Source organism: Osmerus mordax, chromosome 22, assembly GCF_038355195.1.
Source record: "Osmerus mordax isolate fOsmMor3 chromosome 22, fOsmMor3.pri, whole genome shotgun sequence".
Lineage (NCBI taxonomy): Eukaryota > Metazoa > Chordata > Actinopteri > Osmeriformes > Osmeridae > Osmerus > Osmerus mordax.
Genome location: NC_090071.1, coordinates 423,234 through 435,395, shown reverse-complemented (window position 1 = coordinate 435,395; position 12,162 = coordinate 423,234). Strand labels below are relative to the sequence as shown.

The following is a 12,162-nucleotide window of genomic DNA, read 5'->3' as shown; positions in this document are numbered from 1 at the left end:
CAGGGGGGAAGAAACCAGCTTTCATACAAACTGAGTTTATTTTTCCATGTTGTTTAGACAGCTGTCCCCACAGGTCATAATCTCACCTACCGTTTTAAATGGTCAGTCAGCTAGCCAGGAGAGGAGAAACTCTAATTCAGACAATGAGGACAGGCTTCCACTCGTGTGATTCTGAGGGCTGAAAGCTTCTGGTAGACTGGTCTCACGACCCAGCCAGCCAGTCAGCACGTGTGTGTGTGTCGTGCAGTAACATGTGTGTGTCGTGTGAGAGTGCAGTAACGTGTGTGTGTTGTCTGAGAGTGCAGTGTGTAGTTCTGAGGCGCCAGGGTGACCTTGGGGTGCTGCCTACATTCCTAGGAGACACTGTGGAAATCAATATCACACAAGCTCCTCTCTCTCCCTCTCACACACACACACACACACACACACCAGGATGGGAAACGAAGCAGAAGACAAGGTGGACACTCAGGGTGGTGGAGTACGGGCCTGATTCAAACCATATTCAAGTCATTCTGTGTTCCGTGTTAGGCACACCTGTGATGCTGATAGTTATGGATCAAACATCTTGTTCTCCTCAACAGAGCAGCTGTGATGAAGGCAGGAGAGTAACTCCTCACCTCGTCTCTCTCCCACCACACTGATCTCTCTTTGTCAGTTGGTCAGCTGGTCTCTCTTCTCTCTCGGCCACTCCACAACAGAACTACTGCCCTCTGCCTGCCTGTCCAGACCCCTCCTCTCCTCTCCTGAGTTACACAACCAGACTAACATAAGACCTGGACCCTGCCCTTCAGCCTGCAGTCACCAGGCAGCACCTCTGGGTGAACCACCCAGGTACCAGCTAGATACCAGCCCAGGTACCAGCTAGATACCAGCCCAAGTACCAGCTAGATACCAGCCCAGGTACCAGCTAGATACCAGCCCAGGTACCAGCTAGATACCAGCCCAGGTACCAGCTAGATACCAGCCCAAGTACCAGCTAGATACCATCCCAAGTACCAGCTAGATACCAGCCCAGGTACCAGCTAGATACCAGCCCAAGTACCAGCTAGATACCAGCCCAGGTACCAGCTAGATACCAGCCCAGGTACCAGCTAGATACCAGCCCAGGTACCAGCTAGATACCAGCCCAAGTACCAGCTAGATACCAGCCCAGGTACCAGCTAGATACCAGCCCAAGTACCAGCTAGATACCAGCCCAGGTACCAGCTAGATACCAGCCCAGGTACCAGCTAGATACCAGCCCAAGTACCATCTAGATACCAGCCCAGGTACCAGCTCTATACCAGGTTGGACAGCCACGTGAGAACTCTTTAACTGAGCTGTAGGTTTATGGCAGAACACACAGATACACAAACACATACACACACAAAAAAACAACACTCTTGGGAATGGCTTGTGTGTGTTAATAGACCATGGGTTAGTGTGTGTGTGTGTGTGTGTGTGTGTGTGTGTGTGTGTGTGTGTGTGTGTGTGTGTGTGTGTGTGTGTGTGTGTGTGTGTGTGTGTGTGTGTGTGTGTGTGTAAGAGACAGAACAGTACAACATAGAATTCAACTGTACCATTGTTCCTTCACTTTTGCTCCGTGCAACTTCCCTCTGCAAGCGAGCCACTGCCAGCTTCTCTCTGGACAAAAGAAGAGAGGGGGGAGTGGGGGAGAGAGAGAGAGACAGAGAGAGGAGTAGAGAGAGAGAGAGAGAGAGTGGGAGGGTGAGAGAGAGGAGGAGAGAGAGGGGGGGAGAGAGAGAGACATAGAAAGGGAGAGAGAGAACAATAACAAAGAGTGAATAGCTGATATTGGGTCACAGTCAATTCAACACTGTCCCTGTTGAAGAAACCTTAAGGTTTACATTCGCTTTAACTACACACACACACACACTTACTGGTCCAGGTTCTGTCCTCTCTGACAGAACCTGTCTGTCTGACAACTCATCTACAGATACCTGTCTGTCTGACAGAACCACACCAGGTGAACCCAGACCAGGAGATCTCAGACCAGGAGATCCCAGAGACAGACAGCTCAACACAGTCTGCCCACCATCAAGAATCCCAGCCAAGCTGCACAGAGTCCGCTAGCTCCCTGCCCCGCTGAGGGAACCTAACCTTCACAGTGTCTCATCACGGAGTACACCTCAAACCAATACATTCTTCCCAATCTAACCTGGAGAAACTAATTTCTCTGTAGCTACACAGTACAGTAGCTGCAGTACAGCTTGCTACAGTACAGCTAGCTACAATACAACTAGCTACAGTACAGCTAGCTACAGTACAGAAGCTAGCACTGTTAGCCACAGTGACTAAAGTTGTGAGAGATGTGGTATGTGTGTGTGTGCTTTAGTAACAAACTGGTGAGTGGCGTCACATGAACTTGTAGCTCAACTAAGCCAGTGACTTCTGGCTCACTTTTTGTTTTGCTAAGCAAGGCTGGTCTAGATGTGTTGCTAAGCAAGGCTGGTCTAGATGTTTTGAAGTCTTTGTTATTGTTCAGTCAGACATGTAAGAGGTTAAGTTTCAGATCATTTCTGTACAGATATATAAGAGGTTAAGTTTCAGACCACTTCTGTACAGACATGTTACAACGCCGGGGAAACATGAGCCAGCCCCAGAAAATTGTTGCCAAAAATAGAAGCAATTTGACATTCTGTGTAAAACATAATTATAGTAATTGGTACATATTTAACCGGCAGTCAAAACAGTGAAGTCGTGAATGGCAGCGTTTGTGTCCAGGTTCAGATCCTTTGGCAGGACGTGAGAAGGTTTCAGGTTCAGATCCTCTGGCAGGACGTGAGAAGGGTTCAGGTTCAGATCCTCTGGCAGGACGTGAGAAGGTTCAGATCCTCTGGCAGGACGTGAGAAGGGTTCAGATCCTCTGGCAGGACGTGAGAAGGGTTCAGATCTTCTGGCAGGACGTCAGAAGGATTCAGATCCTCTGGCAGGACGTGAGAAGGTTTCAGGTTCAGATCCTCTGGCAGGACGTGAGAAGGGTTCAGGTTCAGATCCTCTGGCAGGACGTGAGAAGGTTCAGATCCTCTGGCAGGACGTGAGAAGAGTTCAGATCTTCTGGCAGGACGTGAGAAGGATTCAGATCCTCTGGCAGAACGTGAGAAGGTTTCAGGTTCAGATCCTCTGGCAAGCGTGAGAAGGTTCAGATCCTCTGGCAGGACGTGAGAAGGTTTCAGATCCTCTGGCAGGACGTGAGAAGGTTCAGATCCTCTGGCAGGACGTGAGAAGGTTCAGATCCTCTGGCAGGACGTGAGAAGGTTCAGATCCTCTGGCAGGACGTGAGAAGAGTTCAGATCTTCTGGCAGGACGTGAGAAGGATTCAGACCCTCTGGCAGAACGTGAGAAGGTTTCAGGTTCAGATCCTCTGGCAAGCGTGACAAGGTTCAGATCCTCTGGCAGGACGTGAGAAGGTTTCAGATCCTCTGGCAGGACGTGAGAAGGTTTCAGATCCTCTGGCAGGACGTGAGAAGGTTCAGATCCTCTGGCAGGACGTAAGAAGGGTTCAGATCCTCTGGCAGGACGTGAGAAGGTTTCAGGTTCAGATCCTCTGGCAGGACGTGAGAAGGTTCAGATCCTCTGGCAGGACGTGAGAAGGGTTCAGATCCTCTAGCAGGACGTGAGAAGGGTTCAGATCCTCTGGCAGGACGTGAGAAGGGTTCAGATCCTCTGGCAGGACGTGAGAAGGGTTCAGATCCTCTGGCAGGACGTAAGAAGGGTTCAGATCCTCTGGCAGGACGTGAGAAGGTTTCAGGTTCAGATCCTCTGGCAGGACGTGAGAAGGTTCAGATCCTCTGGCAGGACGTGAGAAGGTTCAGATCCTCTAGCAGGACGTGAGAAGGGTTCAGATCCTCTGGCAGGACGTGAGAAGGGTTCAGATCCTCTGGCAGGACGTGAGAAGGTTTCAGGTTTTCACACAAGTGGAGTTCAGGAGGGGCTTCAGCGTGAAGTCATGGGACATTTGCATTTCAATCACGGACCACTTTAAACATTTTGCCGATCGGTTCGGTACTAACCAGTTGCAGCTGTGTAAACCTGCCTGGCATCTTGACAGAGTTCAAATCGCTCATGTCTTGAACACAACCAGATACACATTCTCACTAACACATCCACACACTGGGCAGTATTGGGTATGTAGTTTAGTTTTTTTCTTTTGTATTTTCCTATTTAGTATTAGTGACTTGTTTTAGATTATTATTTGTTCATTCCTAGATAGTTAAGTGCCTACTACTACTACATACATACACAACCAGACACACAAACACAGACACACACAACCAGACACACAAACACAGACACACACAACCAGACACACAAACACAGACACACACACACACCGACACACACAACCAGACACACACACAACCAGACACACACACACAACCAGACACACACACAACCAGACACACACAACCAGACACACACACAACCAGACACACACGCAACCAGACACACACACAACCAGACACACAAACAACCAGACACCTCCCTACACCTCAACATCACATGGTTCCCACACCACACACAAGCTGCTGCAGAGACAGTCAGAAAAAAATTACAGAGACTTCAGATCCAAATAACACAAACATCCTCTCTCTGCCTCTCTCTCTATTTCTCTCTCCCTGCCTCTCTCTCTGCCTGCCTTTCTCTTTCTCTCTCCCTCCCTCTATCTCTCTGTGATCTTCCTAACTTATTTCCTCTAGTCATGTGGAGCCAGTGAAACCGATGGTTGACGTCAAAGTGTTCCAGCAAAGACAGGATCTGAAGGGGGGTCAATCCCTCTGAGAGACAATATGCTGTGTGTGTGTGTGTGTGTGTGTGTGTGTGGGCGGGAGCGAGACAACCTGAGCTGACAGGCCTGGCCTGGCCTTACAGGAGCGAGTGTTTGAACTGCATGCTGGGAAGCTGCTCTGTTGTTGTTTGTTCAAACATGACGCTGGTGAGTGGATGGCAGTAAAACAGAGAGAAAGAGAGAGAGGGAGGGAGAGAGGGAGAAAGTGAGTGTGAGAGAGAGGAGAGAGGGAGAAAGTGAGTGTGAGAGAGAGTATAGGGGGTGCACTGTGGAGGAATAATGAGTGCTACCTCAGCACAGCCATCAATAATAGACAGGTGTAACGTGATGAGGTTTTCTCTGGAATAATCACAAAGGACATGTGACTGCAGGCACAAAGGACTTCTCAAGCTCTGCCATGTCACCAACCAGTCACCACCTGCTGCCCCCACACACCACCAGAACACAGGAACACCACCTGCTGCCCCCACACACCACCGGAACACAGGAACACCACCTGCTGCCCCCACACACCACCAGAACACAGGAACACCACCTGCTGCCCCCACACACCACCGGAACACAGGAACACCACCTGCTGCCCCCACACACCACCAGAACACAGGAACACCACCTGCTGCCCCCACACACCACCAGAACACAGGAACACCACCTGCTGCCCCCACACACCACCAGAACACAGGAACACCACCTGCTGCCCCCACACACCACCAGAACACAGGAACACCACCTGCTGCCCCCACACACCACCGGAACACAGGAACACCACCTGCTGCCCCCACACACCACCAGAACACAGGAACACCACCTGCTGCCCCCACACACCACCAGAACACAGGAACACCACCTGCTGCCCCCACACACCACCAGAACACAGGAACACCACCTGCTGCCCCCACACACCACCAGAACACAGGAACACCACCTGCTGCCCCCACACACCACCAGAACACAGGAACACCACCTGCTGCCCCCACACACCACCAGAACACAGGAACACCACCTGCTGCCCCCACACACCACCAGAACACAGGAACACCACCTGCTGCCCCCACACACCACCGGAACACAGGAACACCACCTGCTGCCCCCACACACCACCGGAACACAGGAACACCACCTGCTGCCCCCACACACCACCAGAACACAGGAACAACACCTGCTGCCCCCACACACCACCGGAACACAGGAACACCACCTGCTGCCCCCACACACCACCGGAACACAGGAACACCACCTGCTGCCCCCACACACCACCGGAACACAGGAACACCACCTGCTGCCCCCACACACCACCAGAACACAGGAACACCACCTGCTGCCCCCACACACCACCAGAACACAGGAACAACAGCTTTTAAACCGTAACAATAAAAAGCTCAAAAGGCACATTCCTCATCTTCTGACACCACTAACCAGTTTCTGACTGGGCATGGAATGTGGTGCTATGGAGGGTGGTGTGTGTGTGCGTGTGTGGAGGGTGGTGTGTGTGTGGAGGGTGGTGTGTGTGTTTGTGGAGGGTGGTGTGTGACAGCAGGCCTTCCTGGGACAGGAAGGCAGAGGTCACAGGCTAGAGAACACACTAACCCCTGACCCTTGGACCAACACACGAGAAATACACACACACACACATTATCACCCATACACACACATACTATCACATACACACACATACATGCCAAAACTAACGCTCACTCCCAGAAGAGATGTTTTTATTGAGGTGCTCTCACTGCTACACATCCACACCAGGAGGGTGTCATCATCTGCACATTCTGTCCATACAGACGGTGTGTGTGAGTGTGTGTGTATGTGAGAGAGTGTGTGTGTGAGTGAGTGAGAGTGTGTGTGCGTGTGTATGTGAGTGTGTTTTTAGAGAACACTACTGTACACAAGACAGTCAACAAATGGAATCGGGCTTAATCAAAAGGTTGCCGGTTTGATTCCGGCCATGCTAAATTACGTTGTGTCCTTGGGCAAGACATTTCACCCTACTTGCTTCGGGGGAATGTCCCTGTACTTACTGTAAGTCGCTCTGGATAAGAGTGTCTGCTAAATGACTAAATGTAAATGAAAATGCTTTTCATTTACTCACAGGCTAAACTTTGTCCGTCTGTCTGTCTGCACATCCCAGCCCTTTGTAGTTCTCTGTAGTGCTGACTCATGGCCCACTGGGTGAAGGCCATGCCCCTCTGGCCGTTTGACTCTCATTGTCAACGCGGCATTTCAGAGGTGTGCAAACACCACGCTTTCAGCCCCACTCACATAAGCCAGGCCTCACAAACGGCAAACACTGGCTTTCAGGGGTCAACAGTCTGTCTGTCTGTCGAAGAAAGAATGTCTCACAACAGACCGAGAGGAGAGAGAGAGGAAGAGAAACAGAGAGAGAGAGGAAGATAAACAGAGAGCAAGACAGAACCAAAACAGAGAGCAACAAAGCAATAAAGAGAAAGACAAAGAAATAGAGAGGAAGAGAGAGAGAGAGAGAGAGAGAGAGAGAGAGAGAGAGAGAGAGAGAGAGAGAGAGAGGTGATCTTCCACAGAACTCGGTCCAGTGCAGCTCTGAGCCAGAGCTCTCTGAGAGGAAGATCCCTGCCTGTAATCACCCACAGATTTACGACGCAGGGAGGGGGAGCTGAAGTCTGTTGACATTCCCAACCCCAGCAGACCTCAATATAAAACCTCACTCCTTCCAAAAATCATAAATGTTTTTTGCTAAGAGTCTGTGAACTGTGTTTGCTGTTTTTAGATCAGCGAGATGCTATTCAGGAGAGATAGATTCAAGCTGAATCTAATTTCATGCATTTTTCCCCTGTGAAACTGTCCTCTCTCTATCTGCTAAGCTCTAAGTGGACGACGCAGCATGGAACAGCACATCCTCATTGACACAGCCTCAGTAACACAGCCTCAGTGACACAGCCTCAGTAACACAGCCTCAGTGACACAGCCTCAGTAACACAGCCTCAGTAACACAGCCTCAGTAACACAGCCTCAGTGACACAGCCTCAGTGACACAGCCTCAGTAATACAGCCTCAGTAACACAGCCTCAGTGACACAGCCTCAGTAACACAGCCTCAGTAACACAGCCTCAGTAACACAGCCTCAGTGACACAGCCTCAGTGACACAGCCTCAGTAACACAGCCTCAGTAACACAGCCTCAGTAACACAGCCTCATTAACACAGCCTCAGTGACACAGCCTCAGTGCAACAGTCTCAGTAACACAACCTAAACCATCTGACAAGGAGCAAAACGGCCATCACAAACCCAAGGAATGCTGCTGGAGACAGAACACTCCTGTGGGGACAGGCTGTCTCCACACTCAGCTGGAGACAGAACACTCCTGTGGGGACAGGCTGTCTCCACACTCAGCAGGAAGCTGGATACAGCAGGCAGGCACATCTGCCTCTTCCTACTGTTTGTAAGTGGTGTCAGTGCGTCAACTCTTACTATCTTGAGAGAGATTGGAGGCCGGAGAGGACCGGGGTCCCCCTCCAGATTGGAGGCCGGAGAGGACCGGGGTCCCCCTCCAGATTGGAGGCCGGAGAGGACCGGGGTCCCCCTCCAGATTGGAGGCCGGAGAGGACCGGGGTCCCCCTCCAAATGAAACTGAGCGGAGGGGAGCGCTCCCTGCTGAGACAAGAACATTCCTCAGTGTTTCAGTCTGACCTGAGAGCACACAGCAGCATCACACACAGGGACAGGGAGGCCCAGCGGAAGCAGAGAGGGAGGGGGAGAGGGACAGAGGGGGGGAGAAAGGGAAAGAGAGAGATAGAGTGAGGTGGGGATGGAGAGAAGGAGAGGAAGAGAGAGATAAAGAGTGATGGAGCAGAGGAGAGATTTGGAGACTAAAATAAAGAATGACAACAAACACACTATCATGAAACCCCCTAACCATCCCTCTCTAAACACAGCTAGCCCTAACCCCATCATGAAACCCCCTAACCCTAACCCACTCTTAACACAGCTAACCCCCACCCTCTCCAAACACAGCTAACCCTCTCCAACTGAGAGGTTGTTTGGATCTCAGATGGATGTCCTCTGTTTGCTTCCCAGCCATATGGACGAGGCTTAGTGGGGACTGAGTGATCTGACTGCACTGTCCATTACTGAGTCCCATCACTGCTGGTTTACCAACACACCAACTTCTGACATCACTCTGTCCAGCGCTAAGAGGATTACTACAGAGTTTGGGCCATGTTGGAGATTCATATGCACGTAGCATTTATATCCCAAAGTATCCTCAATATATGTTCTCTCATGAAAAAACTGATTACTGGCCGCATGGGAACCCAGAATTACAGTTGTAATTCCCTCAGCTCTAATCCCCCTCCAGTAGTTCTGTGTTTAATCCCCCAGGTAGTTCAGGAGCTGGCCAGCAACATCACATCAAACCAGTGAACATTTATTTTATCAGCAGCTAGCTGTTAGCAGTACTGTATTAGCAGTACACAAAGTCAGAGCCCATCACTGTAAATAATAATTTGTTCTTAATGATCTTGCCTGGGTAAATAAGGTTAAATAAATAAAAAATTACTGTAAAAGTACTGTAGTAGCAGTGCTGTAGTAGCAGTACTGTATTAGCAGTACTGTAGTAGCAGTACTGTAGTAGCAGTGCTGTAGTAGCAGTGCTGTAGTAGCATTGATGTAGTAGCAGTACTGTAGTAGCAGTGCTGTAGTAGCAGTACTGTAGTAGCAGTACTGTAGTAGCAGTACTGTAGTAGCAGTGCTGTAGTAGCAGTACTGTAGTAGCAGTGCTGTAGTAGCAGTACTGTAGTAGCAGTACTGTAGTAGCAGTGCTGTAGTAGCAGTGCTGTAGTAGCAGTACTGTAGTAGCAGTGCTGTAGTAGCAGTACTGTAGTAGCAGTGCTGTAGTAGCAGTGCTGTAGTAGCAGTACTGTAGTAGCAGTACTGTTGTAGCAGTACTGTAGTAGCAGTACTGTTGTAGCAGTACTGTAGTAGCAGTACTGTTGTAGCAGTACTGTAGTAGCAGTACTGTTGTAGCAGTACTGTAGTAGCAGTACTGTAGTAGCAGTACTGTTGTAGCAGTACTGTAGTAGCAGTGCTGTAGTAGCAGTACTGTAGTAGCAGTGCTGTAGTAGCAGTGCTGTAGTAGCAGTACTGTAGTAGCAGTACTGTTGTAGCAGTACTGTAGTAGCAGTACTGTTGTAGCAGTACTGTAGTAGCAGTAGCAGTGCTGGAACAGCTAGCTAATGACAGTACAGAGAAAATAGTCATCTTAATCTGACCCAGGGAAGGGGAGTTGGGGGCAGGGGGGCAGGGGGGTTAGGCTACATTCCAGCACACACTAATCTCTGTTAGTGGTCCTGCCTCTCTCAGAACCACTGGGCCCCAAGTCTCTATGTTATCAATCCCAATTAAAGACGCTGGTTTAAGACCGGTACCGTTGCCACTAGCAACAGCCCTGCGCCGTCAAGCATTTTGCCACTGAGCAACACCGTCAATGAAGAAGCACTGTGCTCAGATCATCACCCGTCCCTGACAGCAGAAGCGGTTCTGGGGTAAACATGAAAAGGGTTCTCTGGTTCTGGGGTAAACATGAGAAGGGTACTCTGGTTCTGGGGTAAACATGAGAAGGGTTCTCTGGTTCTGGGGTAAACATGAGAAGGGTACTCTGGTTCTGGGGTAAACATGAGAAGGGTTCTCTGGTTCTGGGGTAAACAAGAGAAGGGTTCTCTGGTTCTGGGGTAAACATGAGAAGGGTTCTCTGGTTCTGGGGTAAACATGAGAAGGGTTCTCTGGTAGAACTAATTGCAGGGTTCCCTCCACTAGAGAACGTCCAGCTGGTCTCAGGGCCCGTGCCTCAGCAGGTCAGAGAAGGAGAACCTGATGAGGACGATCAGACGAACATCTAACAACTCTACCATGCTTCAGATACACCAACATACTACACACACCTGACTGAACTAGTCACAACACTAACATACTACACGCACACACACACTCCCGGCTGAGCGACGTAGTCCCACTAGCAGCGGCTGTGTGCCTAGCTGACGGAGGTAGTGTGGTGTTCTTACCCAGCCTGGGGTGGAGCATTCTGGGGCTGTTCACACGGAGTGCATGGTAATCCTGCTCCGTCTCTCTCTTTCTCTTCCGCTCCCTCTGTCCCTCTCTCCTTCTCTCCCTCTCTCTCTCCCGCCTGATAAAGTTTACATTCACAAGGCAGCCCAGCACTCTCCTTTCTCTCCCTCTCTCTCCTTCCTTCCCCTTTCTGGCGTTCTGTCTCTAGTCTGTTGCTCGCTATAGCTCTAAATGCAATCCATGTCACACTGTTTCTCTCTCTCTGTCTCTCTGTTTCTCTCTCTCTCTGTTTCCATTTGTGTTTCTATCTCTCTGTTTCTCTTTCTGTGTCTCCAGCTGTAGTCTTGCCTGCACCGTCCTCCTCTCATCACATACACGTTCCCTCTGCGCTGTGTTTCAGCCTGCCCCGCTCTCTCTCTCCCCGCTCTCTCTCTCTCTATCGCCCTCCCCTCTCTTTCAGCTCTCCCTCTCTCTCTCTCTATCACCCTCCCCTCTCCCTCTCTCTCTCTCGCCCTCCCCTCTCCTTCAGCTCTCCCTCTCTCTCTCTCCCTCTCTCTCTCTCTCTGTCCTGGCTGCGGGAGGGTGAACATGTGTTCAGGAGAGCTACTGTCTCTGGAGGAGCAGCTCTCTGGGGTGGAGCCTGTCAGAGGGGGAGGGGTGCCGGGATGTTAGTGTTGCTGTGTGTGTGTTCATGTGTGTGTGTGTGTGTGTGTGTGTGTTGGGGGTCAACTCCACTGTGAGGACGTGAGCTGGCAAGCGGCACTCAGCTTGTGATGATTCTCTGACTGAAGCTCTTTTCATGGTGGAGAGAAAGAGAGAGAGAGAGAGAGACAAAGGGAGAGTGAAAAAAAAGAGAGAGAGAGAGAGAGAGAGAGAGAAAGAGAGGAGAGAGAAAGAAAGAAAGAGAGAGGAAAGAGAAAAGAAAGAAAGGAGAAAGAGAGAAAGAGAGGAGAGAGAGAGAAAGAAAGGAGAAACAGAGAGATACAGAGAGAGAGAGAGAGAGAGAGAGAGAGAGAGAAAGGGGAGAGAGAGACAGAGAGAGAGAGAGAGAGAGAGAGAGAGAGAGAGAGAGAGAGAGAGAGAGAAAGAGAAAGAGAAAGAGAGAGAGAGAGAGAGAGAGAGAGAGAGAGAGAGAGAGAGAGAGAGAGAGAGATAGAGAGAGAGAGAGAGAGAGAGAGAGAGAGAGAGAGAGAGAGAGAGAGAGAGAGAGAGAGAGAGACAGAACATTTATTTTTTCTACCGATTATTTGGCAACATTAATAATATACCAACTTGAACAATAATAACATGGATACAAGTTGTACACCTAGGTGGTGTAATTACACTTATGTATA

General features: G+C 50.1%; 1 protein-coding gene across 1 annotated transcript in view; it reads right to left on the bottom strand.

Moving 5' to 3' along the window:
* Positions 1-12,162, bottom strand: part of LOC136966421 (nck-associated protein 5-like) — a gene marked incomplete at its 3' end in the record, with an annotated part of 78,091 nt that overhangs the window by 45,980 nt on the left and 19,949 nt on the right. Inside the window, exon 3 of the mRNA XM_067260926.1 lies at positions 1,560-1,623. Coding sequence (XP_067117027.1) covers positions 1,560-1,623 — 64 coding nt within the window. The remainder of the gene's footprint in view (positions 1-1,559; positions 1,624-12,162) is intronic.